Genomic DNA, 26,614 nt, shown 5'->3' with positions numbered 1-26,614 from the left:
TGTCAGCTGATTGGAATTCAAAAGTTATCGCAGGTGGCAACGCTGGAGAGCCTGACAGCTGCACATAATCTGTCTTATTGGCCAAACATTAAATTAAAGTTGGAATGCAACATGTGATACCAGTGTTAGCAAATTGCAATAGTATTAAAATGGTTAATAAACAAGTTATAATAAACATTCTGTGAAATGTAATTGATTTTTCAACGATAACACATAACCGGGAATAGCAACAGCCACACAAAAGCTTTTGAAGCTTACCCCCACTTTCGTTCCGTGCTTTTAGTTTCATTGGATCACTCGAGTGTGGTCCATGTCTCTGTTACTCTTTGCTCCGTTCTGTGCGTGTACATATGAATCTTTTTGGCGCGAGCGGGTTTCGCAGCAACAAAAAATAGTTTACGTATAAATCATTTATGTACATATGTGGTGCATAAAACAACAATCTAAAGTTTAAATACCATTATAAACTAATGTACATGCTTTTTATTTTATTGATTGCATACATATAACAAAATACTTAATTCGCAAGTTTTTAATTCCAATTCAATACCAAACCATAAATACAATAAGTTATATATTTAAACGCAATTTGTTCACTGCACGCGCACAATACGTGCTAATCACGATTGATTTGGCTACAAGTGTGACAACAACAACAACTACAAAGAGCGTTATCAAAAACGGAAGGTGACAACATCGGAGAACAATAAGCTCAACAATAATTGCTTAAGTGAGCAACGAACTGTATAGTATGTATTACATTCGATTTCTAGTTTATATATAGATAAAGAGAATTGTACTTTAAAAAGCATACATAACAAATACTTTTTTCCGAAATCACTATATTTCATTCTCATTCTCCAATATTTATACTATTATTAATTCCAATATTTATTTATTTATTTCCAATATACATATATACTTTTGAAGTATGTTTTCCATTTTGTAACAAAATATCTCCAAATATCTCCAAGATAGCTATGTATATCAAATAGCTGTCATTTGAACGATCTGCCATGAATTAAGCGCTAGTAATGAACATTATATTTGCTTTATAGAAATATTAACCAAACTTGGCATTTACGAATTTTGCCATGCTTCTTACGTGTGTACAGACTTTTCAACATCGGGTCCATATTATATAGCTTTGTATTTATATAGGTCGAGAAATTTGTTTTTGTATGAAAAATTCTTCTGTTTAGTAAGATGTATTGGGCAAACTCAGAAATTGCGAGCTTCACTCTTCTTGCAAAACCGAAAGCCAAGGCCGAAGATAGCCGTTTTTATTTTTTATACCCTTTTAGAAGGTATTTAAAATTTGTCATGATATGTAGAACGCGTAGAAGTAGACTTCTCTGACATATAGGCAAACTGATCGAAAAGTAAGTTCTTGTATGAAAAACTTCTTCGTTTTTGAAGATATTTTGTCATTAACGAGTTTTACTATGCTCCTCACATATATGCAAAATCTTATCAACATTGGACCTGGGCCACTAAGTCATTTGGCTGCCATAGCAAAGACGGTAGAAAATTAAATTCTTGTATAAAAAGCTTTTTTGTTTATTTACTAGTTTCACTATGCTGATTATATACGAGCCAGATCTTATCAAGATCGTACTTCTTTATTATGCATCTCTCTAATGAGATTCGGTTGAAAATTCATTTTTTTATTGCAAAATATAGTTTTCCAAGACTACGAGCTTTACTTTACTCACATATCTGTTAAGCCGTAAGGCAAATATAAACAAGTGTATAAAACCTTTGTTTCGCAATGTCTAATAGGGGGAGAAACGGCTTTGTCCTAATTCATAATCGTTTAGCAGAAATAATAATAGGAGTGACCTTAAGCCGAGTTTTTACTCTATTTATAGAATAACATTTCTAAAATTTTTATACCCTGACCCCATTGAAAATGGGTAAAAGAGTATAATGTATTTGTGCAAATGTATGTAACAAGCAAAAGGATGCTTCTCCGACCTCATAAAGTATATATTATTTATTCTTGATCAGCATCAACAGCCGATTCGATCTAGCCATGTCCGTCTGTCTGTCCGTCCGTCCGTCCGTATGCATGAACGCAAGGTTCTTTGATCCTATAAGATCTAGAGACTTGAAGCTTTAGCTGTAGGTCCTCCTAGTCCATGCGCAGTACGCGTTTGTTTCCGATAATCGAAAACTTACTCCGTTTCCAAGCAATCGATAAAAATCGATATCGAAATCCTGTTTTTTGAGCAAATTGGGTAAATAATAAGAGCTACAGTCACCAAACTTGATAAGTTGCTTTTATAATAGTATATATATATCAGTATCTTTCATTTTATACCTATCGCCACCTCCCCGCTACCACCAAAAGCTATAAATCAATTAATAAACCAATTTACATATGCTGCCCACCAATATAATCCACAATTTAAATGCAATTGTAATTTTGACACGAATATATATCGGTTAAGAGCTGTTATATGTTATATATTATGTTGCGGCAGCAAGCGCAAATTCCAAGAATTTCTGTATACATGTACACACACACACACGTTTATGCGCGTCTTCTTTGAATTCTATCAACAGCATTGCAATTGCCATTGCATTGTTTTCTGTGCTGCTATTTTAATTCGTTTTTTTCTCATTAAAACATAATTATTGGTGTGGCTGTTAAGTAGAGGGGGCGGGAAGTAGCGCGGTCAGCTCAAACCCTACCGAGGAAAACGTTTTCCTATTTGGCAGCAAGTAATGCGGCCAGTTACGAGTTCGAACCCAACCAAGGGAACTTTTTTTTTTTTTAATTTATCTCTATTACTACTAAAGCAAACGAGCGCGTAGCGCGAGCTGCATTTGCCGGCAAGTGTTGTGCCTTAAATGTTAGATATTACTTTCTCACCCAGCTCACGACAGTGGAAAATTTAAATCTTTCCGTACCATCTTGAACTCCATGTCTATTTGAAAACATGTTTAAAGTCCATCAAAGAAAGATATAAAAGTTTTAATTCACGATAAGTGAACTTTCGGTTATTAAGCATTTGACCGCGTTTTTCATCCAAGAGCGGTGAATTTTGCGAGAAACATGTCAAATAAATTTTTTACGAAGATCTTTGAAAATGAGTTTGAAGCTGACCCGAGAGTAAACAAAAAGTTTAAATTACTCTCTTGGAACGTATAACCTGCATTTATTATCTTAGAGAGGCGGATTTTAAAAAAAGTGTGAAACAAGTTTCAAATAAATTTTCACAAATACCTCTGAAAATAATCTGGACTATTGGATGGTAAACAAAAAAGTTGTATACATCCGTTTATCACTGTTGCGAGTAGACTTTTCAAAGTTCTTATGTATCTTAAGACTTCTCGCAAAAAATCTTTGAATCGCATTTTGCACCGAGGATGCTTGGAAACAGGAATTTTCAAAGGGATCCTTGGGAGTGAATTAGAATGCGAAGCTTTATTCACCAAATCTTTGACCACCATTTCCAAAAAAAAATTTCTGATTTACAATTGTCCAAAAAGTGGGAATGATCTATGAAAATGATTTTGACGAAGAGCGGACGGTACATGCAACCGTTTTTCACGATTTTTCCACACTTGGGGGTGCAATTTTTAAAACCCCGTTTAAGCTTACACCATCATCATTTAACAACAGTAAAAATATCTGCTTCCTAGGTTAGGGCTGTGAGTTGATCACCGATCAGTCAATCAGTCAAGACAAAGAGGTTTTATATACAAATATTTAATTGTAGACGCAAACGCCAAACGCAGCACAGTGGAAACGTTCTCCTAAATATCGATTAAACAATATCAAATGTTGTAAAGATCATTGATTTTTGCATGTACAATCCATGATTTTTGTTTGCGTTTTGTAAATTTATTTTATTCATACGAATAAACGCGTGAATGATGTACATGTAATATGTAAATATATGTAACAATACACTCATATGTTGTACAGATCTCAAGATAGCAGTTTCTTCAGGAGTTTATAATTTTAATAATTTTTAGATAAATATGTGAATATATATGTACATACATATATCGATATATGTAATGGTCAACGTTGGCTATTTGACTTGGCTATGGAGTTAATAATTTCACTATATATGTATGCGAGAATACATATACGGGATGTAACATACTTGCCGATGGAGTGGCGATATTGGCCACAATATCTGGCAGACGGAGGTGCCGGAATTTCGTAATGGACGGAGCTAGTAAGTTGGAAGTTACTTATCTTCACTGATTTTGGTGGCTATTTTCTGCATTTGTAGATCCACCGCTGCTTGTTGCGTGAACTGAATTTGATTCCTTTTTATACCCTGAACCCATTGAATGACGGACGGACAGAGAGACGGACATGGCTAGATCGACTCGGCTGTTGATGCTGATCAAAAATATGTATTCTTTAAGGGGTCGGAGATGCTTCCTTCTGCCTGTTACATATGTATATGTATATTTGCACAAATACATTATACAATTTTTACCCATTTTTAATGGGTTCAGGGTATAAAAAAAACAAATAATCTGTATGTTGGATGATCGTTAAGCTTATTATCTATGTAGTTTTTATTGAAAGCTCAACGCAACATAATAGCTGAGCAATAGCTTGCGCAAAAAGGTTGTATATAAGCTTATCAGCTGAGCTTACAATGTGGGTGCGCTAACACATTAAACCTAACATATGCATTTATGCATGCATGCTTACGCCGGCTGTGCCGTACTTACAAGTCGTCGAGTCCATCGATGTCAGCAGGCCTGTTGACGTTGATGATGATTTGCTAAATGTGCATTAAGTTATGAATGTGCAGAGTGTTTTCTGGTTTAATGTTGTTAGCGGCGCATAAACTAAAGTAGATCGAAATTAAGAATAACTATAAACTAGTATATCAAAATTATAATTTTATTCATTTCATTTACGTGGCGATACTAAAAATTGTATTGTATTCCGTAGCAAGACATGGAGTGACCGTGCCATTAAATTGACCAAGTTATTATGCCTCGCAACTGAATTTGCCTTACGAAACTGCATGAGGACGTATTTTTTCCTTATTCTTTTTCTAGGTTTTGTCGAGGCCCAGTCCTCTATGAAGATGTTATTATTTTTAGTGACTCATAACTGTCCTTAGGCCAGATAGGGTTGGCCACGTGCTATATTCGGACCGGCAGCAATGACCACTTTCGCACCGAAAATATGACAAGGAAAGTAGTGATGCCAAAATTGCAACGGTCTTAAGGGTACACGTCGAGAGAAACCTGCAAAAAAAAATACAGCTTAAGACAGAGTTTGGACGCTATACTCTACATACCTTATATTAAGGTTATGTCCGCTAAAAGTATATTTTTCCACTTTGAGGACGAAAATATATATTAAAGTGCCCTTCTGCGTGGCAGACGAATTTTTATACCCTGAACCCATTGAAAATGGGTAAACAGGGTATAATGTATTTGTGCAAATGCATGTAACAGGCAGAAGGAAGCATCTCCGACCCCATAAAGTATATATATTCTTGATCAGCATCAATAGCCGGGTGGATCTAGCCATGTCCGTCTGTCTGTCCGTCCATCCGTATGTATGAACGCAAGGATATCAGAACCTATAAGAGCTAGAGACTTGAAATTTTAGCTGTAGGTTCTCCTGGTCCCCGCGCAGATCGAGTTTGTTACCGAAATTCGATAACTTGCCCCGTTTCCAAGTAAATCGATATCGAAATTCTGTTTTTTGAGTAATTTTGGTAAATAATAAGAGCTGCAGTCACCAAACTTGACATGTAGCTTCTAGAATAGTATTTATATATATCAAGTATTATTCATTTTATACCTATCGCCACCTCCCCGCTTCCACCACAAAGCTATAAATCAAGTTAATTATCCAACTTGTATTGCCCATCAATTTAAGCCACAATTTATATGCATTTGGGGTTGGAAGAAGAGGGGTCAGGGTATCCCCTAGCTGGAGCTCACGACTAGAACCTCTTACTTTTTTTTGTGATTGTTTAGGGTGTTTTTTGTTTAATAAAAAAGAAGTTCCAGGTTCTATGATATTGATTTTGAAATTGTACTTTTTGAGCATATTTTATAGCGGATAACAGCTAGTTACAGAACATGTAGTCTGTAACTTTCATGTAGGATGCACAAATCATTCCTTTCAAATTTTTATAAACGGATTTTTTTTCTTTTTCACATGTGGTATTTATTCACATTTAAATGCCACTTTAAAATTGCCACCTTAAAAATTTCATAAAAATTCGACAATAATCACCGACCTGCTACAGCACTCATTTTTTAGAGCTATTCTTCAAAGCACTCCGCCATCAGTTGCTTTCCAAAGTCCAAGTCCAAAGATACCCTTTATATATATTTTCCCGTCCCAATCTTGAGTACTGCCTATGTATACGGTCCCCACAATATTCAAAACATAAAGACAGAATTGAATCTACATGCAATCGATTCTTGCTGTTTGTCCTCCGTAGATTTTATCAAGGTTCTGGTCCACTGTTGCCGATATACTTTAGTATACTACTAATTATAAAGAATTATTAATAAACTAGAGGAAATTACCCGCAGTTGCCCAGGTCAAAATAAAAATGATAATAAGCAAGTAGCAATGAAATTGTTTGTGTAATTCGGGCAAACTTTAGGCAGATATAGATCTGCCCTGCGCCTGCAGTGACTTGCAGTGCATTGTATTCATTATATTCTCTGTTGCGCTAATTCGCTGTTTTTTGCGTTGTTGCACGAAAAATATCCTTTGTTATCCTAAGTTGATATTAGAAAATTTGTAAAACACAGCCTATATATTGTTTTTACATAAATCTATTAAAGAGTATTAGGGAGATTTATACAGCGATTACGGGTGATATTTTCCAATACCATGGCTAAGCGTGCACTTTCATTACGGTAGAATTACTGGAAAAATTAAGCTTCTTGGCTCTTATGCATTAAGCTTTGCAACAGTCAGTCAGTAGAGACAAACAGCTTTGTATAAAAAGGTATATAAACAGAATGTAAACAACGTGTCTCCTAGCCACGTACTCCCGACAATAGCTCTTTTACTTTTTGTTGATTTTATTCATTTTGTATACTTGGAGCTCATTAAAAATAGGTAACGTTTATTTGTGTCTCTGAACGCGTCGTTCCCAGAGACAAACTTGGTTTATATTGCTCTACGGCATTTCCTAGCAAACGATAAATATTGCTATTCTGTTGCAGTTTGTTAACCAAAGTCAGATCTCAAAGTTGTTTGTGCTTTTTTGTCCGCACATAAAAAGTGATAATCATAAAATTATACAAAATAAACATCATCTGTAATGCCGTTTACTTTTCATGTAGTACATTAACATATATATCATAATTGAATTTAAATGTGTTTCACATTTAACTTGACAGTTCGTAGTTCTAGTTGGAAGTACCCGACCGGGGATACTCTGAACCTTTTTTTCAATAATTATGAATAATGACAAAAAATTAAAAGGAAACGAGAAAGTTCGGCACGCCAAATATTTAATTTGTATACTTCCTTTTTGCAGATATGTCAGAATAGTGAAGCTCGTAAAGGCTGTTTGATGAAAATATCCTGAAATCAGATTATTTTGCAGCTTTAATTTGATCCGATTTTGATTCCGAGTTTGGTCAAGAAATTTTATTAAAAAAAGGTATCCATACCAGAACTTATTTGGCGACCGATCGTTCCTATGGCAGCTATAATATTTATAAATCCGATGTTGATAAGATTTGCATATTTGACGGGAGAAAAGAAAGCGCCGAGTTTAGTTTATTTTATTTTGCCAACGTTTTCTTTAATAACTTGTATTTCTAAACTGATATTGATGACAATTTCTGCTGTATATCATATTGTACTGTAGAATATTCGTTCAATCATTAAAATTGTGGGTTGTTCTAATTGATTTATTCATTTGATTAGTGTCGAATGGGGAGGGGTGGGTTAGCTATAAAATAAAAGATAGTTGATCTGTAAATACTATTCTAGAAGCTCCATGTCAAATTTGGTAACTAGCTCTTAAAACCTAAGAAACACAGGATATTGTTGGCGACTTTTTTTTCAATTGCTTGGAAACGGGAAAGTTATCGATAATCCGAAACAAACTCGTATCGCGCGGAGCCTAGGGCAACCTAAGTTACATTCAAAATTTAAAATCTTTGGATCGACTTGACTATTAATAGTCACCAAGAATATATATACTTTATGGAGTCGAAACTGCTTTCTACTGCCTGTTACATGCATTTGTACAAAACCATTATACTCTTTACCCATTTTTGATGTGTTCAAGGTATAAAAATGTATTTTTTAAGGAGCATTTAAAAATACTGTAGATGGCTATATATTCTTAATCGGAATAAACTTGGCGCAGTGTTTTTCATTTGAAAAAATTTTAAATTCCCGAAAGATACCTTGCTTTCGCTGATGAGGTGTGATTTTACGGTAACGTAGCTGCTACTCGCGCCTACTGATTAATACATACTAAAAATAACCTGTTAATTAAAGCTTAGCCAACCGATAATTAACGCCAAAAACCACATCTACATCTATTTCGTGAAATATTGACACATTCATAATAAATTCCAAGGTGGTCCATGAATTACTGCACTATTTTCGTGCGTGCGCTTTGCTAGTAAAATGGAGAAATTTTGTTGGTCCCGGCATATATTTTAGGTTAAGTTTTCAAATTAATCCGATTCATAGTCCTCGATGGATGAGTTGTCTAAGTGACCCAGTCATTTGCACAACAAAGATTTGTTCAAAACCTAGATCATAGCCGAAGACTTTAGATGCTAGTGTTAGTTATAAAATCAGGTTTGTAACTATATCCTGAATCTATAAATACAATGCCCTTGCCCGTGGCACGTATAAAATAAATTTTTTCAAAAAGCTTTGAAAATGGTTTTAAAACTGAACCCATTGAAAATGAGTAAAAAGGGTATACTGTATTTGTGCAAATGTATGTAACAGGCAGAAGAAGCATCTCCGACCCCATAAAGTATATATTTTCTTGATCAGCATCAGCCGCGTCGATCTAGCCATGTGCGTCTGTTTGTCCGTCCATCCGTCTGTCCGTATGTATGAACGCAAGGATCTCAGAACCTATAAGAGCTAGAGACTTGAAATTTTAGCTGTAGGCCCGCGCAGAACGAGTTTGTTTCCGATATTCGATAATTCAATGATCCGTTTCAAAGTAATCGATAAAAATCGATAATGAAATTCTGTTTTTTGAGTAATTTTGGTAAATAATAAGAGCTGCAATCACCAAACATGACATGTAGCTTCTAGAATAGTATTTATATATATCAAGTATCTTTCATTTTATACCTATCGCCACCTCCCCGCTACCACCACAAAGCTATAAATCAAGTTAATTATCCCACTTGTATTGCCCATCAATTTAAGCCACAACTTATATGCCCGCTCGATCTGCGCGGGCACTAGGAGAACCTTTAGTTAAAATTTTAAGTCTCTAACTCTTATAGGTTCTGATATCCTTGCGTTGATACATACGGACAGACGGACATGGCTAGATCGACTCGGCTATTGATGCTGATCAAGAATATACATATATACTTTATGGGGTCGGAGATGCTTCCTTCTGTCTGTTACATACATTTGCACAAATAAATTATACCCCTTTTACCCATTTTTAATGGGTTCAGGCACTAACTATACAATGCATAGATATGTCAAACAGCGGAAAAATCGGATCCCGATAAATCGTCAACGACTGAGCCCCATGGGTGCCCGCGACCATTTTAGTGTGCCCAGATTGTTTTGCCCTTTGTGCCTGTGGTGGCAAAAGGCACACACATTGAAATACTCTATCATGTATTTCTTCGTCCAGTCAGGCATAATGAGAAGAATCTGATAAATTTATATTTATTAAAAACTTAAATGACTTAAATGATATATTTATATATTATACTAGCGGGTATATCCCGGCCTTGCCTGTGGCACGTATGTCATAAAATCAATGTTTTCAAAAAGCTTTGAAAATGATTTTGAAACTGATCGGACGGGAATCAAACAACTTTTATGCAAATCGGACAAAACTTGAAATTGGAGGGATGGATTTTTCAAAAAGTGGGAAACACCCCTCAAATGAATTTCAACATAGATCTTTGAAAATGAGTTTGGGGCCGATCGGATGGTAAACAAAAAACTTTCATACAACCGTTTTCCGCCAATTTACCACTGTTGCGGGTGGAATTTCCCAAATCGCTGAAATACGTATTCATTAAGTTTAAAAAATCTTTGAGTCGCATTCCCCCCGAAGAAGTTGGAATTCTGCGAAAAATGTGAAACACGTCTCAAATGATTTTTCTTATAGATCTTTGGAAACGAAACGTCACCCACCAAATCTTTGACCTCCATTTCCACCAAGGAGGAACGGATTTTTCGAAAAGTGTGAAACGCCCCTCAAATTAGTTTGAACAAACATCGTTGAAAATAAGTTTGAGGCCGATCGGATGGGTAACAAAAAAGTTACATAGTGGAAATTTAACGTGCACCTACATCACATAAGGTAACTAAAGTGAAAATTTCAGCTACTTAGCTCTTACGGTTTGGGCTGTGCGTTGATCACCAATCTGTCAGTCAGTCAGTCAGTCAGGACAAACAGTTTTATATACAGAGATTAAAATTTTTGTGTTTACTGTGTGGACCAATTTTGCTTAAAATTAAAAAAAAAACTAAGTCGTATTTCTGCAAGGGTAATTCTTCGTCGGCTTGTCGAATAATACTAAGAAAAGACCAAAAATTGAAAATGTTTAATTTTTTTCGACTTGCTACCCTTACAACAAGCATGGAAAATGGGAGTTTTGCACATGAACAGGCCAAACCCTTAATAATGTCACCCAACTGCTTACTCGAAAGAGTGTGCGTGGGCGTAAGTAGCAAGGCACACAATTGAAGAAAACATCTCTGGCTCGCGACAAACGCCGCGATCTATTTGTGCGCACATCCACACAACACAAACATTTGTATGCTTATAGATCTCGGGGTTTTTGAGAAGCTTTGCAGGGAGAAGGAGATTCACACAAGTGCGCAAAGCAATAAGTGTGAGCGAGGCACAATCTGCACACGCATACACACATATGTATGTTTTTGGGCTGTAAGGATTTAAAACTAACATACATATATTAAGAAATAGCATCACCGCAGCGACGTTGTGCGCTGAGCGAGATGCGGCTTCATACTGAACGTTCGGCTTTCGAGGCCGGCGTTCGGCTGCCACTCTCAGCAGTCTTACTCTATCTGGGCACACTAAAATGGTCGCGGGCACCCATGGGGCTCAGTCGTTGACGATTTATCAGGATCCGATTTTTCCGCTGTTAGACATATCTATGCATTGTATAGTTAGTGGTTCAGGGTATAAAAATTACATTTTCGATTGACATCAAATTAATATCTATGGTAAGATAGGTAAAAGATAAGTATTTGTATTAAGCAAGTTTCTGCGCTTTACGTGAGTCCGGTTCGCTTTGATGGTAAAAAAAGCCTATTAACCGAAATGAGCTCACACGTATGTTGCCATGTGTAATTTTCCACGAGGTCGAAGAGGTATTGTATAAGGCATCCTATGTTGTTTTCTGTATCGCCAGTTCATCTGCATACCTCAATGTCCCTATGGCTCGTAACCCAAAGTGTAAACTGCTCAGCCCGCTCTTGGAGAGATAAGTATATAAGATTGATTAACAACACCACGTCGTCAGCTGTGCAGTAATCGTATCATGAAGCAGATGGTATAGGTCCCTTCACGGCCCTGTGTTTCAGTAATAGTCTCGTTGTCGAGTGGTTGTTTTTGAATGCATCTAATATATTAATAAGTTAGAATAGCAATAATTCTTTTTGTTATAGAGAATTTTCTATAACTGCGGGTACGGCATAAGAAACTGTTTCCGCGTGCTCTGTAGACATATCGAAAGTTTGAGATATAGAAACAGAAAATGGGTTTTCTTTGCTGTGTGGCTCGTAAATTACTCTTAAAACTATAGATGATCTGACGTTACTGTTTAAAACGATTTTTTTACAGTTGCCTATCTCTAGTAGGCGATAAGGAGAATGTTCCTTCAGTAACCAAGAGTTATCAAAATTTTTGAAAGCAGCTTCTGACTCACTGAATTTTCATAGCTACTGTGCCAACGAGCTGTAGCAAGGACCTTCACACCCATATAAAATGATTAAAATCGAAATAGTGGTTTTGTGTGAATGTTTGTAACAGGCAAATGGAGAATCCCCGACCCAACTAAGTATATATATTCTTGGATGCCACCAATAGTCGAGTCGGTCCTGCCATATCCGTCTGAACTTATACATTTTTTTATTGTTTTTATTTTGTAAATTTTTTTATTTGATTATTTAGCAAAGAAGTCGTGCCGGCGTATCACAGCCTTTAAACATCGTTAGCGTCGTATAGGATCGACATACAGCAAAGCCAGGCAATGAAATTTTTAATGTCTTGCTACGGACTTGATAAGTAAAATATAACATATCGTTTACCGTACGCGAAGCCATGTAATCATTTTAGTCGATGTAATTTCCATTTCCATAATATTGATAAAAATCAATTTTGGGCATTGGTAATTTTAAGACATAACTGCAAAACTATAAGAGTTGTGCACACATATCTAGAATTCTTGATCCAGAAAATTTATTTGATTTGATTCATTTTTAAAGCTAGAGCCTTTAGGTGTCACCAATTCTATATTATTTTTAATTTCGCATAGTGGGCAGCAAGTAAATAAGTATAGATGTGGCGTAAACTGCGCTGTACGTGTGCGTATGTATGGAAATATTGCTAACCGGTTTGTAAATGTAGCTCAGGCGGGGTTCAGAGTTGATCTTAGTCGCGCCCTTTCGACTAGAGCACTCTTGTTTAATTTTTGGATAGCGCCATCTCACGCCGCAAATTGAAATAAATATAAATTCCAATTGAAACTAGTCACAATAAGAATGTTGCTTTTAGCAACATATTCTATTGCACAATAAAATCGACTGCAGAATTTCAGTACGATCGATTTAGTACCCATTTGATCATTAAAGAAAACGTGGGGTCATGTTGATAAAGTTTGCAGTTAGCCCCAAATGTATAGGTTTTGTTTTGCTTGTGCACACATGCAATTTTAATATGTGCGTATGCAGATTTCGTCATTAGTCTCGTTGCTGCCCATGGCAACAGGGGAGGTTGATTCTAGTGTCGGTCTCTTCCTTGTAGTGGTTTAGATTCTGGACCGTAAGACTAAATTATCTTATTGAAGTAAATAGACTTTCACTAAAAATATGCAAAATATGCTGGGATTCTTAGGGGTGAAATTTATAGAGACTACGTAGTTATGGACTGTAAGTTATTATATGTTCAATTTAAACAAACTGTATGTTTGATGAAACAATACCTAACAATATTCAGTTTCGCTATGTCTATAAAGTAGTTTTTATTGACATATTCCCATATCTATATACGGTCTTCAAAATTTGTCTGATAAACTATAACCAAAATCACAACCATGTAAGTATGATTTACAAACTGACGTCAAATTCAAAATCAATTGAAATTTTCAATATCAATATTTGTTTGTTTATTTGTTATTATTCAAACGGTAACAATAAATAAGAAAAAAATAAAGAAAAGAAAATCAATGCTAGTTCAATATGTTGCAATATGATTAACGCACATCCTTAAGGGCTAAGGAGTTGAAATTTGTACTGAAGTTACCATATGTGAAGAAGGTGTACACTAAGGGTTTGGGAAGTTATACTCGCGGAGTGCGGACAAATCGCTGAAAACGGTTGTATTGTTTACCATCCGTTTAAATTAACCTTATAGGTTTTACACCCTCTTCGCAAATGAGATAGTTGTCTGTATAACTATTTAAAGAACCTCCAGGTTCTATCATCAGTAGACGAAGCCATTGATTATTATAACCAACTTTGAGATTGTACCTTAAAGCATTTATCATAAGGTCTACTATGAAAAATACAGCTTCCAATAATCCCTTGACTGATTGGTGTCACCTAGTTTTATATATCTACTGGCGGAAGCTACCCGTCTTTTGCTGGGCCAGAATTTACGCCACAGGAGTCTTTTGTGGTCTTGTATGAATTTAGTGTATACCAGAGCGAATACTTTGTGCCTTGTTTACATGGTTAGACTCAGTGCCTTGCTTAGCACACCATTTTGGGCTGCAGTTGCTTTCTTCCTTCACTGTAAATATCTAAGTATACCGCTTGATGGTCGCTGATGTCTGTCAATATAATGAGCTGCTGAGCGGGTAGAGGTGCAGTGAGACCATATGAGGGTTGACTGCCGCCTTCATAATGTCGACTGTTCACGGCCGGCACCGAGTTAATCACAAATATAACATATTTAATATTACAGGAATATGCTTGGAGATTTTTATATTTTACGAACGATGGCTAGATTTCACTCCGCTTGTTAAAATGCTAACATACTGTTATATGTCTTGTAATATAAAAAGGGTTGTCCAGCGTTCACAACCTAAGTCATTACTAGTCTTAGTTTTAGTCGCTTCTCGGCCAGGCTCAAAAATGGATGAGTAGCGCCTACCCACCGTATACATGACCGCTACCAAAGGTCATAATTTACATAACCAAACCAGGAACGGAATCGATTCGGTCATTGCCAAGTTAATGGAAATTCTAATCTGCACTTTCTTCATAATTCCCTGTGAGGAATTACATCAGCGTAACAAGCAATGATTAGTGGTGATAGTATTCCACAGATCGTATTCTTGATCAGCATCAACAGCCGAGTCGATTTAGCCATGTCCGCCTGTCTGTCCGTCCGTATGTATGAACGCAAGGAGCTCAGAACCTCAGATCGAGTTTGTTTCCGATATTCGATAACTTTCCCCGTTTTCAAGTAATCGATAAGAATCGATATCGAAATCATGTTTGTTGAGCAATTTCGGCAAATAATATGAGCTAGATTCACCAAACTTGACATGTAGCTTCTAGAATAGTATATATGTGTATATATAGTAATTTTTATGTTATACCTATCGCCTATCGGAAGAAGAGGGTTCAGGGTATCCCCTAGTCAGGAGCTCCGACTAGAACCTCTTACTTGTTTAATATATCTTAAGCAAACTTAGCATTTATTAGTTTCACTACGCTCCTCAAATATATGCAAAATCCTATCAACAACGGGGCACTATATCATATAGCTCCCATAGGAACGATCGGTCGAGAATTAAGATGTATAGAAAACTTTTTGGTTTTCAATATATATTGACCAAACTTGTCAAAAAGAAAAGTTTTTAGTCGGCAAGGATATTAAATCTTCAACGGATTTTAAGATTGGTGATCAAACTTACTAATTTTTTTTTTTTGCAGAAACCAACTTTTTACTTGAAAGTTGTAAATGTACCTGGCAATATTTAAAAACCTACAGGCTAATCTGCTGTAAATCTAAGCTGTTGTAATATCGATGCGGAATGTAATAACAGACAAGGCGTAAAACAAGTAGGGACAAAAATAAACCACAGCTCATAATGCCCAACAATCAGGGTAACCCAGAGTAAGTTTTGATTGATACATAACCTAGTTTCTGTATGCTCAAGACACTTTACTCTAAATGTTTCCAGAACTAAACCCTTAAATGGCAATGATAACAACAATGGAAATGCTAAAATTAAACCCAAGATACAACCAAAATACAGCATCCATCGAGATGTGCTTACTCACGAAGTAGTTATCAGGGAGACAGGGTATGCGGCCAGAGACAAGAGCATACCTTCATCCCTGCGCAGCTTCTGGCGAGGCTGGAATTTGCTATCAATCTTTACCGGCGTCATACCCATTCTACAGTGGCTGCCTCAGTATTCTGTCAAGAGGGACCTCATTGGAGATATTATATCTGGAGTTACAGTTGCTATTATGAATATACCTCACGGCATGGCATATGGAATGTTGGCCGGTGTTTCCGCTGGAAATGGTCTCTATATGGCCGTTTTTCCAGTGCTCGTCTATATGTTTTTAGGCACTTCTAAACACATCTCGATCGGTACATTTGCAGTGGCTAGTATGATGACGCAAAAAGTGGTACTGACCTATGCAAATGTGGATTCTAACGACATTATTGCAACGACAACAGCAGTGCCGATGTTGCGGGCTGACAATGCAACTACAACAATGTTGCCGCCCATAGAGAATGTTATCACACATTTGGACGTGGTTACCTCACTTGCGTTAGTTGTGGGTATTGTACATGTAAGTAAAACTCAAACAGCCTTTATTCTAATGACGTTGTCATTAAGTTTAATAAACTACTATCAGAATAGTCTGTATTACTTGTTCTAATCATCACAGAGGACCCGGAACGGCTCATGCATAGTTAGTTGAATAAAAATTAAGAGATAAAGAAGTATAATTACGTAATAGGGTCAGAGAAGTTTAGTTGGCTAGTCAATCAAGAAGAGTGAATTTCACCCATAATTAACTTATGAATAAATATTGCACCAACCATAGTTGTACGATTAGTTAGAAAAAAAAACTAATCATCATAAGTCTACTGTTTGTTTCTGTAAAGATTCAATTCTGTCTTGGTGAATGGAATATTCTGTCGAATAGACACATGAGGCATATTCGCGAGTATGTGGCAACAGAGATATAAAAAGAGATATATCCATAATTCAGTCAGGAGTCATTAACGAGCAAAAGTCTTTCTTTAACGTTGACGTCAATCTGCATTCTTTTCCTAAAACCATCAATTACTAGAGAAGTAAACTCAAGAAAGTTTGTGGTTACAGATCTACTTTTCACGAACGAGTGCTGCAGCATTGTACCTGAGCAAACAAGCAGATACACTATCAGGGCCCGCCGAGTATACCGGCTTAATTTTTGTAAGATCGTTGAATAGCGAACTTTCTGTTTTAATATGATTTAAGGTGCATTTTTGTGGGGATATTTCCAGTGTGCCTGAGATACACATAGAGAAAACACACGTAGTGGTTCGGTGTAACGTTTAATAGAAACAAAGCTTTTGCTTAAGCATTTTGTTAGTTCGTCTGCAACATTATTATTTGTAGGTGCGTATTCTAATGCAACAACAGAACGCACTGAGTGCCAGGAAAAATGCGTAGCCACTATAAGATCTCCTGCCCAGACGATCGTTGTCCTAATCTGCATCTGCATAGCCATTTGTTGGTTTGCCATTTTTACGGTATACTATTTTCATATTATTTGTACCCGCAAGATATGTGCTTTGCTGCAGTCTGGTGTTCTCCATGAGGTTCAGCATTTCTTTGAGATAACTAGTTTATTTTTCGCAATTAAGACATTTGCCTCTGAATTGCTGCTCTTCTTTCTGCCTATGCTTTCGACACTGTTGTTGTCCCGCGGTCTATTATGTTTGTGTGTATATACTGCTTGTGGTATCGCTATGCCGTCTTTGCTAGCTCTTTCTTACTTTCGCATGGCCTCTTCTAACATTTGACCTTGACGACATCGAATTTGCACACCTCATCGCGAATCTCAATCGCAATTACAAAATTTTGTCATGTATCTGGTAAACTTCTCAAAAGCATGATGACCTGCAACTAGTCATTGAGTTTGATGTCTAATTCTGCCAACTTTTCAATTGTCTCAACAAATGAATTGACATATGCGACTACATCATCACCCAGCTGCATATTGAAACGTATTTATTTTTATTTATTTATTACATTAGTCCATTTTTCAATATCCTCACCATTTCCTTCTGGCTTTACATATTTTCCACACACAACATTCCATAGGTCCGCCAACACCAAGACACTTTTAATGGTTATATGCCATACGTCATAATTGCCCTCACCAAGTTTTTCTATTTGATTCGACATTTTCATTTTGACTATTTCATCACGCTATTTTAAGCACTTTTCAAAATTTAACAAAACAAAGTTTTCAAAAACGTAGACACTTTGTGTACTTATTTAACCGAAACAGCGAGGCCTGGGTCCATAACCAATGTTGGGATATTTCCAGTGTGCCTAAGATGCGCATAGAGAAATCACACGTTGTGGTTTGGTTAATCGTTTAATAGATACTTCAGGCATGAGTACATATCCGAAGAAGTACTCAATTACAGAATAAGTACTATGCTGATACAATGTTGCCAGATTATAAAGATGCTTAACAGCTTACAGTTACTATTTTAACAAGTTTGACCCCTGTAACTGATGTGGATAAGGCTATGATTTTTGCTATAACTAGAGGAGGAGTAGGTGGTTTGAAAAAAGTTTGCGAACATATCGGAAATGCCTGGATCAGTAATCGCGGTCTCATCTGCAACCTAAGCCGAAAATGGCAAAATAGAAGTCTTACGTTTGCAGTTAAGAAATTGAGGGTTATTTGAAAACTAAAGGGGTCAATTGCGATGGTAAACACTATATAGCGGGATAAATCAGATTGATTTCCCGATATCTTAAAATTTCTATAGCAACTCGTCTACACATTTTTTAATTTTATTAGTTCTCTTGAGAACTAAGGTGGCCTATCAGACCCAGCTGGGTAATCAATAGGAACACAGATATAAAAGAGCGAGTACAGAGAATCATAACATAGTTTAATGGCAACATCTATGTCTGCACAATTGTGCAGTTGGAGCTAATCTACTTGCAAGATAAGACCATTTAGCTTATATAAATCAACCTTAATATCAATTCCTTGATGGGCACACGGGCTGTAGATGAATGACCAAATTCAAAGTCGGATAAAAGGGGTCTTCAGGAATTGAAAACAGATCATTCCTGTGTACAACACGTTCGAACGAATCCAACACGAACATCAAATTAAGATATCTGTCTCTTCAGCTATGCGCCCAATTAACCTTCATCGTATGTAGACTATCAATATACTCATGTGACATAGAGGGCAACAGGCTGAATCCATTGGAAATGGCCAAGCAACTTCTGGGACATTAAATTCGCCAAGAACGACCATTTCCGAGCTTGGAAGCTCAATGAGTTGCGACGAAAGAGTAGACTCAACAGCTATGAGAATTCTTCCTCCGATATGGGAAGCTCGATCACATCTGTGTGTATTTGGAAGGAAATAATAACAAACGAGATGAACTGTTGTGTGATCGAATTAGTAGGCTGCTGAATTGCATTCGAAAGCTGAAAGGTACTTGGCAACTGCAGATCACGAGGAGTCGACTTTTTAGGGCCTGAAGCCTCAACCAACAGTTTAAGGCTATTGAATTAATTATGCAGAGCCTCGCCCTTATCATTAATCTGCTTTTGGCAAGCCTTTTTAAAGTAAACAATTTTTGGGTTATAAGAGCCGGTCGACATAAAGAAAACAGTATAAGATTTTAATTCGAAATTATTAAGAGCGCAAAAAACTCCAAGAACCCTGTGAATATAGAAAAAGCACATGTTGAGAAAAGGTGCGAGTGCTCGAGAGATTTTCGATTGCGCACGAGAGCTTGCTTATAAGAGAGGTAATGTGCAGTTAAACAAAAAAATACTCCAAGCGGATTACCTACAGAGTCAATAGAGCAAGCGCATAAACAAATTTATAATTATTAAGTATATAAATTCATAAATTTGACAAATAAACGTTTTTAAATACGCGGGATGGCAAAATGATTTAGTACATATATATTTTGAAATAAATATTTTAAGCCCCGGTGTTTTAAAAAAATCTTCAACCCGCCCCTAGACTGGATGTCTCCCCGCTTCCACCAGCTATCCAAGCTAGTGCGAGGTCTGACCCGCGTCCGCCTCCCATTCTTCTAGACGGTGTACATAATTTCAAACTAGACATTGCTTTAATCAGGTCAGTAATAAATCACTTCCAATTCAAGATTCCGGGCCGTGTTTTTAGAGGGAAACTTATAAAAAAATAACTTCATAAGCTATTTACAAACTATGGGATCCCATTTAGTTCCTTCCAGCTAAAAAAGAACCGTCCCTCTAGTGTGATTGCCATTGGCTTGCAAGCTTCAATCCTTCTTATAGTTCTTGAACATAATCCTCGGAGTGTCTATAACCCTCTCGGTAATAACGGTTAACAAAATCACCCCACGTTTTTCAATGAGCTGGAACCTGCCGCAAACAATGGGAAATTGCGTGAAATCAAAGCGTTGGCTTATTTGGTCGTAAAAAGTGTGTGTCTGGTGTGGTGCCTTGAGATGTTTCCGCTGGCAGGAGTTTGGTCACTCCCAGAACCTTTGGTGCCTGTCACTGAAAGGATAAGTGCCAATGGTGTTGATGGATTGTCGTTGCTGTGATCAATTAATCGTGATTAGCAAGAGGATGTCGTTGCACTGCTATGTCTAAACATTGTTTTCTGTAACGTAAATGGTTTCATTGAGAAATCCCTAGATGTCAATTATTTCTTCCTTTCGCATCCATGGCTATGATCTTTACTGCGCCAACCGCCTCGATGACCGTCTTAGCGGTGGTACTGTAGTCATCATTACACTCTGTAATCGCTTTTTGTTGTCGCAACTGGAACTTTTGCCAATAACATTTCCAACAACAAAATCCGTCTCTGTGCCGTTCCTGTTGCCAGCGTAGACCTACGCCACCGCTATCTAGGTCGAGCACTAAGCCAGAGGTGAGTTCTGGGAAGGATTAGGACGCAACATACACCCGACTTTCCCAGATGGCTACCGTATCATAGCCTCTTCGTAAGTCCCCTCTTAGCTGCAACGATAGGTCCTTCCATTTGATTTTACCGGAAATGCGTTTCACAATATCAAGGAGGAGAACGCAGTACGAGAGCAAAAGCCCTGCTAGGCGACTGGGATAGACGCTGTGGCTAAGACGCTTTCCAGCGCATCTGGTCTCGTAACTGTGCCATCTTTTCAGTGCGACCTTTGATGTAAGCCACGTTCCGGCTCCATTGCCAGGGTGCAAATAAAAATAAGGACCCACACTGTCCTGACTCGCCCTATCTCGTCTTCTGTCGCGAAACTAGAATACGAATGTGATCCGAAGACGACATAATGCAGTTAAGCAGGTCCATCGGGTTGCACAGCGACAGGCTTTTGACCGAATCTGGCATGTGGGCCTGTTATAAGCTCATACCCGTGCTCCTCGAAGGACTCTGTATTATGCTAGGTCGTTCCTGGAAGATGGAAATTTCGTGTGGAGGTCAGGGAAGCCCGCTGTGGAATGCGCCTCATTCGGACTGGTGTCCCTCAGGGAGTGTGCTTGGGTTAGGCCACTGTCAACACAGCGTATTATCCCATTGTAGACACCTTTGGCACGTTGACAGCAACATCCGATAACAATACTGAGTTTCAGGCATCAAGCATCAGCCCAACGATCGCTTTGAGGTGTGCTCAACTATTTTTGGACAAGTTCGAGTCCAATGTCGATAAGATTCAGCATGCCAAGTATGCGCTACCGTCTGGTCACTCGCGTCAGCTGCGGCTGGACGGAAGAAGCATCAGCCACACTGACAGCGTCACCTACTTTGGTGTGATCATCGTGAAAGGAATTATCCTTAGCACTTGGGGTGGTTGGTCTTTCCACGTGGGCCGCGTATTGAGGGTCGCACCAGGCTGGGCGATGTTTTTGGTGTGCTTTATCCTCTTTCTCCTTAGTTGCGCCAGGTGCGAGAACCCTAGCATGGGCATAGGATATTGGATATCGACTCATCAGTGGTTAGGCCAAAGATATATTTCCTCTAAAGATATTTAAGATGGGCTTCGCTATTGCAACATAATCCCTTACAAAATATCTAGAATAGCTGGCCAGATCCACTGGTAACCTGACTGCGAAAAGGGGAGAGCCTTTGGCTCCACGTGAATGGCAACGGTGTTCGCTATAAGCTTGCACTTTTTGGCGTTATGTTTGACATGGTCAGCTTTGTTATATGAGAATATATGACGTCATCGACATACGATCGGTCGACCTCTGAAAAATGCTGACTATATTTCTGCGGTGAAAGAGAAGTCGACGAAGTCGCACTTCCAATATTTTTGAAAATTATGTCGCCCCATGTAAACGCTCCGCACAAAGTCGTTTGGTTTTAGCCGAACTTTGGGTGTAAAGTTGTGAAATACTTTGCTTTAAGTATGTTCAGAATCATTGATATGTTTGGCATAATGTACCTGTCGGTGACCATTTTTTAACAGGCATTCGAACGTAAACTACAATAAGCTTCCTTCTATCGCCTGCTTCATCGGTGCCCTTTTTATGAACCAACTATATAGATTATTATATGGTGACCGAAACTTTTTGATAATGCTGTCCTTAAGAAGGCTATTTACATTAGAGGCGACAAAATCGACTTCCCCCACCGGATATTGATATAGCTTTAAGTGGGCGGTTCATTGTCTGTTGTTCGAAAGGTCGCAGCGACGGCCCTATTGTAAGGCAGTTAGACTGTTTGAGTTGGGTTAGACTGTTAGAGTCCGCAAATGACTTCTTGTTGCAGTTTTAAAGTTCGCCTTCTCTGCGGGATGGGCGTTAATATATTGCTTCCGACACCTTACCAAATTTTTTTTGCCGTCTTTGTACTGCGAATCGCTCATACAAGACCAATGATTCATCAATGACAGCATGCACTTTATAGTTATGCTGTTCAACCGTGAATGGAATGGACGACAAATGGGGACTCGACCAGGATCACATTTTTTAGCTGCAGAAGGATTATTGTTATTATTAGAAATGTCCTTGCCTTAAGCTTTGGGGTTTTTGGTAAGACGTGATTTGTTTCATTTTGGGATTGGGCTGGTAGCCTGTCACTGACCTCCTTGTTGCTTATAACACCGACTTTTCCCTAACCCGCCGATTAGACTGACAAAAACACTCGGAATACATACTTTCTAAATTTCTCAAAAGCCCTTAGCCTTAGAGTTTTCGTATAACATGATTACTTTATTGGTTAAAAATGTTAGTTTCTCCTCAACCGACGTGCATTTGTGCATGAAACACCTCAGCTTATGTTATCGCGATTTGCCTACTTTTCAATAATTTTTTTTTCTAAATTCCTCTCTTGAGGTCGAAGAGCTGTTCAATGTAACTTTAAGGTTACAGCTGTAGTTCTTTATTTACTCACAAGTTACTAACACAGCACACAGGACATGGCTAGATCGACTCGGCTTGTGATGCTGATCAAGAATATATACATGTCGGAGTCTGAGAATTATTCTCCATTGTATAAAGTTTCAGAGCGCAGCGAGTTTCTATGCGTCTACTAGGCGTCTCAGGAAGCAACTAACCTCAACGTTCTTCCTTTTCCCTTCGTATCCCATCGAACCACACTCTGCGACATTGTCGCCTCGCTCTGAAAGTTCTAAGCAATGCGACAATAATGCTTCTAGAACAGTCGTAGCATACAACTTCATGTGTCTTCCAATCATTGTGAACTACCAAATATTGTGACATTTCTAATCATTGTAAACTATTGTGACGTACCATGTACAACCACACACACTACGGAATGTGTGTGCCGACATACATATACTTTATGGAGTCGGAGAGGCTTCCTTCTGCCTGTTACATACATTTGCACAAATACATTATACCCTTTTTACCCATTTTCAATGGGTTCATGGTAAAAAAACCAGCACTGCGCAAGCACTAGAAGGACCTAAGGTCAAAATACTATATATTCAAAAATTCTAAAGAATTAAGTGATTATTGCTGTTCATTTTTTGCTGATATCCTCAACGGAAAAAATTTCGCTCTTTGTAATTATTCTAGAGTCTAGTTCAGCTGTCGGTGAGCAACACACATTTAGATGCGCCCATCTTGGTTCTTTAGCATCTCAATACGGCTAGCAAAGTTATATAGCGAGCGTTAAATGACCCCAGCGTCAAGTCACACGTTTATTTGCTGCTTAAAAGCTTCGACATCGATGAAAGCGGTACGTCTTAATGCTTGTCAATATAATGGCATTTTCGGCATTGAACTGTTTCTGCAACCTTACAAATATATCAATTATAGTATGGGAAAAAAGCCGGCTGCTTTCATCGTCAAGGTGATTTAAATAAAAAATCATACCTTAGCAGAAGATCGCATCTAACGGCGTCGTTACGGCCTAAAACTCTTGGCCCATGATATGTATTTCAGCTTAGAATGCGCTCCGCTAACTTGCTTAAACACGTTTAAACAGTATATATTTTTGAGAATTCACTATCACTTTGGCTACATCTCATTATTGTAAGGGTTTCGTGTTAGAACTGAGAAGCTTACTACAAATCCTTACCGACTTGCTCGTATCTGAAAATATTTATTAAATACCTCTAAAGTTTCGCTTGCTATTATGAACGCATATTAATTACCATCATCATTAATTCTCTTGTAACACTTCGAACGTAATTTTTTGCATGTAATAAACTGACGTAACATAGCTGTGCAAATTTACTTCTGCTACGGGCGAGGGCTGCTAGATCTGATAAATACCCTCAATGTTTAAAATTAAAGCCAAATATCTGATATTATCAATTTAATCTTTCATTTCAGTTGCTCATGTCCTTTTTTAGGCTAGGCACGCTTGCCTCACTGCTGAGTGAGCCACTGGTAAATGGATTTACCACAGCCGCCGCGTTTCATGTCGTCACTGCACAGCTGAAGGACGTAGTGGGCATTAAGGTGGATCGCCATAAGGGCGCCTTTAAAATTATCTACACTGTGATAGATGTGGTGAAAGGTGTGTCAGATACAAATCTCGTTAGCTTCGGCTTCTGTGTGGGGGTCATCATTTTTATGACTATTTGCAATGAGTGCATAAAGCCGTGTTTAAGTAAACGATGTCGTTTCCCTCTTCCCGGAGAGTTGATCGCTGTTATTGGGGGAACATTGATCTCAAAATTCTGTCAGTTACACGAAGAGTTTAATGTGCAGTTAGTAGGCACAATACCAAGAGGGTTGCCAAATCCAACATTACCACGCCTGGATCTGGTCCCATTGGTAGCAGTTGATTCTATTGCCATAGCAATAGTAACCTATTCTATTGTAATGTCAATGGGATTGACATTTGCCAAGAAACATGGCTATGAGGTGCGTGCTAATCAGGAGCTCATTGCCATGGGTGTGGGTAACGTTGTCGGTGGCTGCTTTTCTTGCCTTCCATTAGCCTGCTCTTTGTCACGTTCAGTTATACAAGATCAAACTGGCGGAGTTTCACAAATAGCATCGTTGGTATCTGCCTCTCTAGTAGTCATCACATTAATGTGGATAGGACCTTTTTTCAGTGCTTTGCCCAGGGTAAGTTTAATTAAATATCAAATCGCACTTACCCTCACATTAACTGTTTTTCTTTAGTGCGTTTTGGCTGGCGTCATTATTGTTGCGTTAAAGCCAATGTTTATGCAGATCAAAGAATTGAAGAAGTTCTCCAAGCAGGGCAAACTCGAAATGTTTACCTGGATATCTACATTCTTATGTGTAGTGCTCATTGACATAGATATTGGGTATATAATATAATATATATTTTTTTTTTTATTTAACATATTATATATATTATGACTCATTGTTTCTTTCAGTCTGCTAATTGGCGTTTGCGTATCTTTACTGGCATTATATATTAAGGGCCTTAAGCCTTATTCATGCCTCCTGGGATACATGCCCGAAGCGCCTGGCATCTATATGGACATGAATCAACATCGTAATGTAATGCAAGTGCCAGATACTCGCATCTTTCGCTATTGTGGCTCCCTCAACTTTGCTACAAGCCTGTTCTTTCGTCGTGCTCTCTATGAGTCTTTAGGACTTGATAAGAGCAACAACAGCAGTAGCCAAACAGACAAGGCAAAGTCAAACTATGTGCTAGTGGCTCAGAACGGTGCCAACGAAACCAATGGCCCAATAGTTGACTATTCGTTTAAGTTTCTAATACTGGATTTTTCAATGCTGGGGCATATCGATGTTGCCGGATGCAGCACATTAAGTGATATCAACAAGGAGCTAAAGGCGCGTGGTGCTCGGCTGCTGCTTGCTAGTCCCATGGACCGCGTGTACGACACGCTAGTACATAGCATGGCCCTTCGCGAAGGTCCATTTGAAATCTTCCCTACGTTGCATGACGCCGTAGAGTATGTGACTGCCTGTCGAAGTTCGTAAAAATCAATTAGTTCTTTGCAGCACGGGAAAATAACCTAACAGTCGTAGCACTAGCTTGCGGCTATCCACTAAGTTATTAAGCTTGTTGCTGTCGTTAAGATTTGGCAACATTTTCTTAAGGGGTCTGACCTTACTGTCAATGTTACCTACTATATTAATGCCAGATACAAAAATTGTTTGTACTTAATGCCTTAAAGGTATGGGCAGAACGTTCAGTAACTTAAAATAAACACCTCCGAGCAACAGAAACTGTAATAAAATGTGTCTTATGAAATTTATACTAAATATATCATTTTAACTAGATCCTAAGCTTGTACAAAGCAATATGTGAACTAATATAAATATGAAATTATAATGTTGCATAAATTACACTGTGCTATGCACAACTGACTGATCTTTTACGTGATCTAGTACATATTGTGGGGGTGATCGAGAATACATAAAAATAGTTAAGAATGTTCAAGTCGATGTTGTCGGAACATATTCTTATGTTTAGGTGGATGTTCGATTTCTAAACAATTTTTAGGATATAAATATGGCACCCAAATGTGCGATATTCCGATTCAAAACCGGGCATTGCCTGGTAAGTACCACTTAGTTC

The 26,614-nt window shown here is 37.9% G+C and overlaps 1 protein-coding gene across 1 annotated transcript; it reads left to right on the top strand.

Annotated features, from left to right (window-relative positions):
• Nucleotides 1-82: 82 nt before the first annotated feature.
• On the top strand, nt 83-26,414 carry LOC135434551 (prestin-like). The gene is made up of 6 exons (XM_064691159.1): nt 83-749; nt 15,341-15,524; nt 15,592-16,216; nt 24,415-25,158; nt 25,216-25,364; nt 25,437-26,414. The coding sequence occupies exons 2-6, from the start codon at nt 15,499-15,501 to the stop codon at nt 26,011-26,013; spliced, it is 2,121 nt and encodes a 706-aa protein (XP_064547229.1). The 5' UTR covers nt 83-749; nt 15,341-15,498; the 3' UTR covers nt 26,014-26,414.
• Nucleotides 26,415-26,614: the final 200 nt, after the last annotated feature.

This window comes from Drosophila montana, unplaced genomic scaffold (genome assembly GCF_035044405.1).
Source record: "Drosophila montana isolate Dmon_TW-CO22-7 unplaced genomic scaffold, ASM3504440v1 contig_3394_1, whole genome shotgun sequence".
Taxonomy (NCBI): Eukaryota; Metazoa; Arthropoda; class Insecta; order Diptera; family Drosophilidae; genus Drosophila; species Drosophila montana.
Note: the sequence above shows the minus strand (reverse complement) of the source record. Positions and strands in the feature narration are given on the sequence as shown.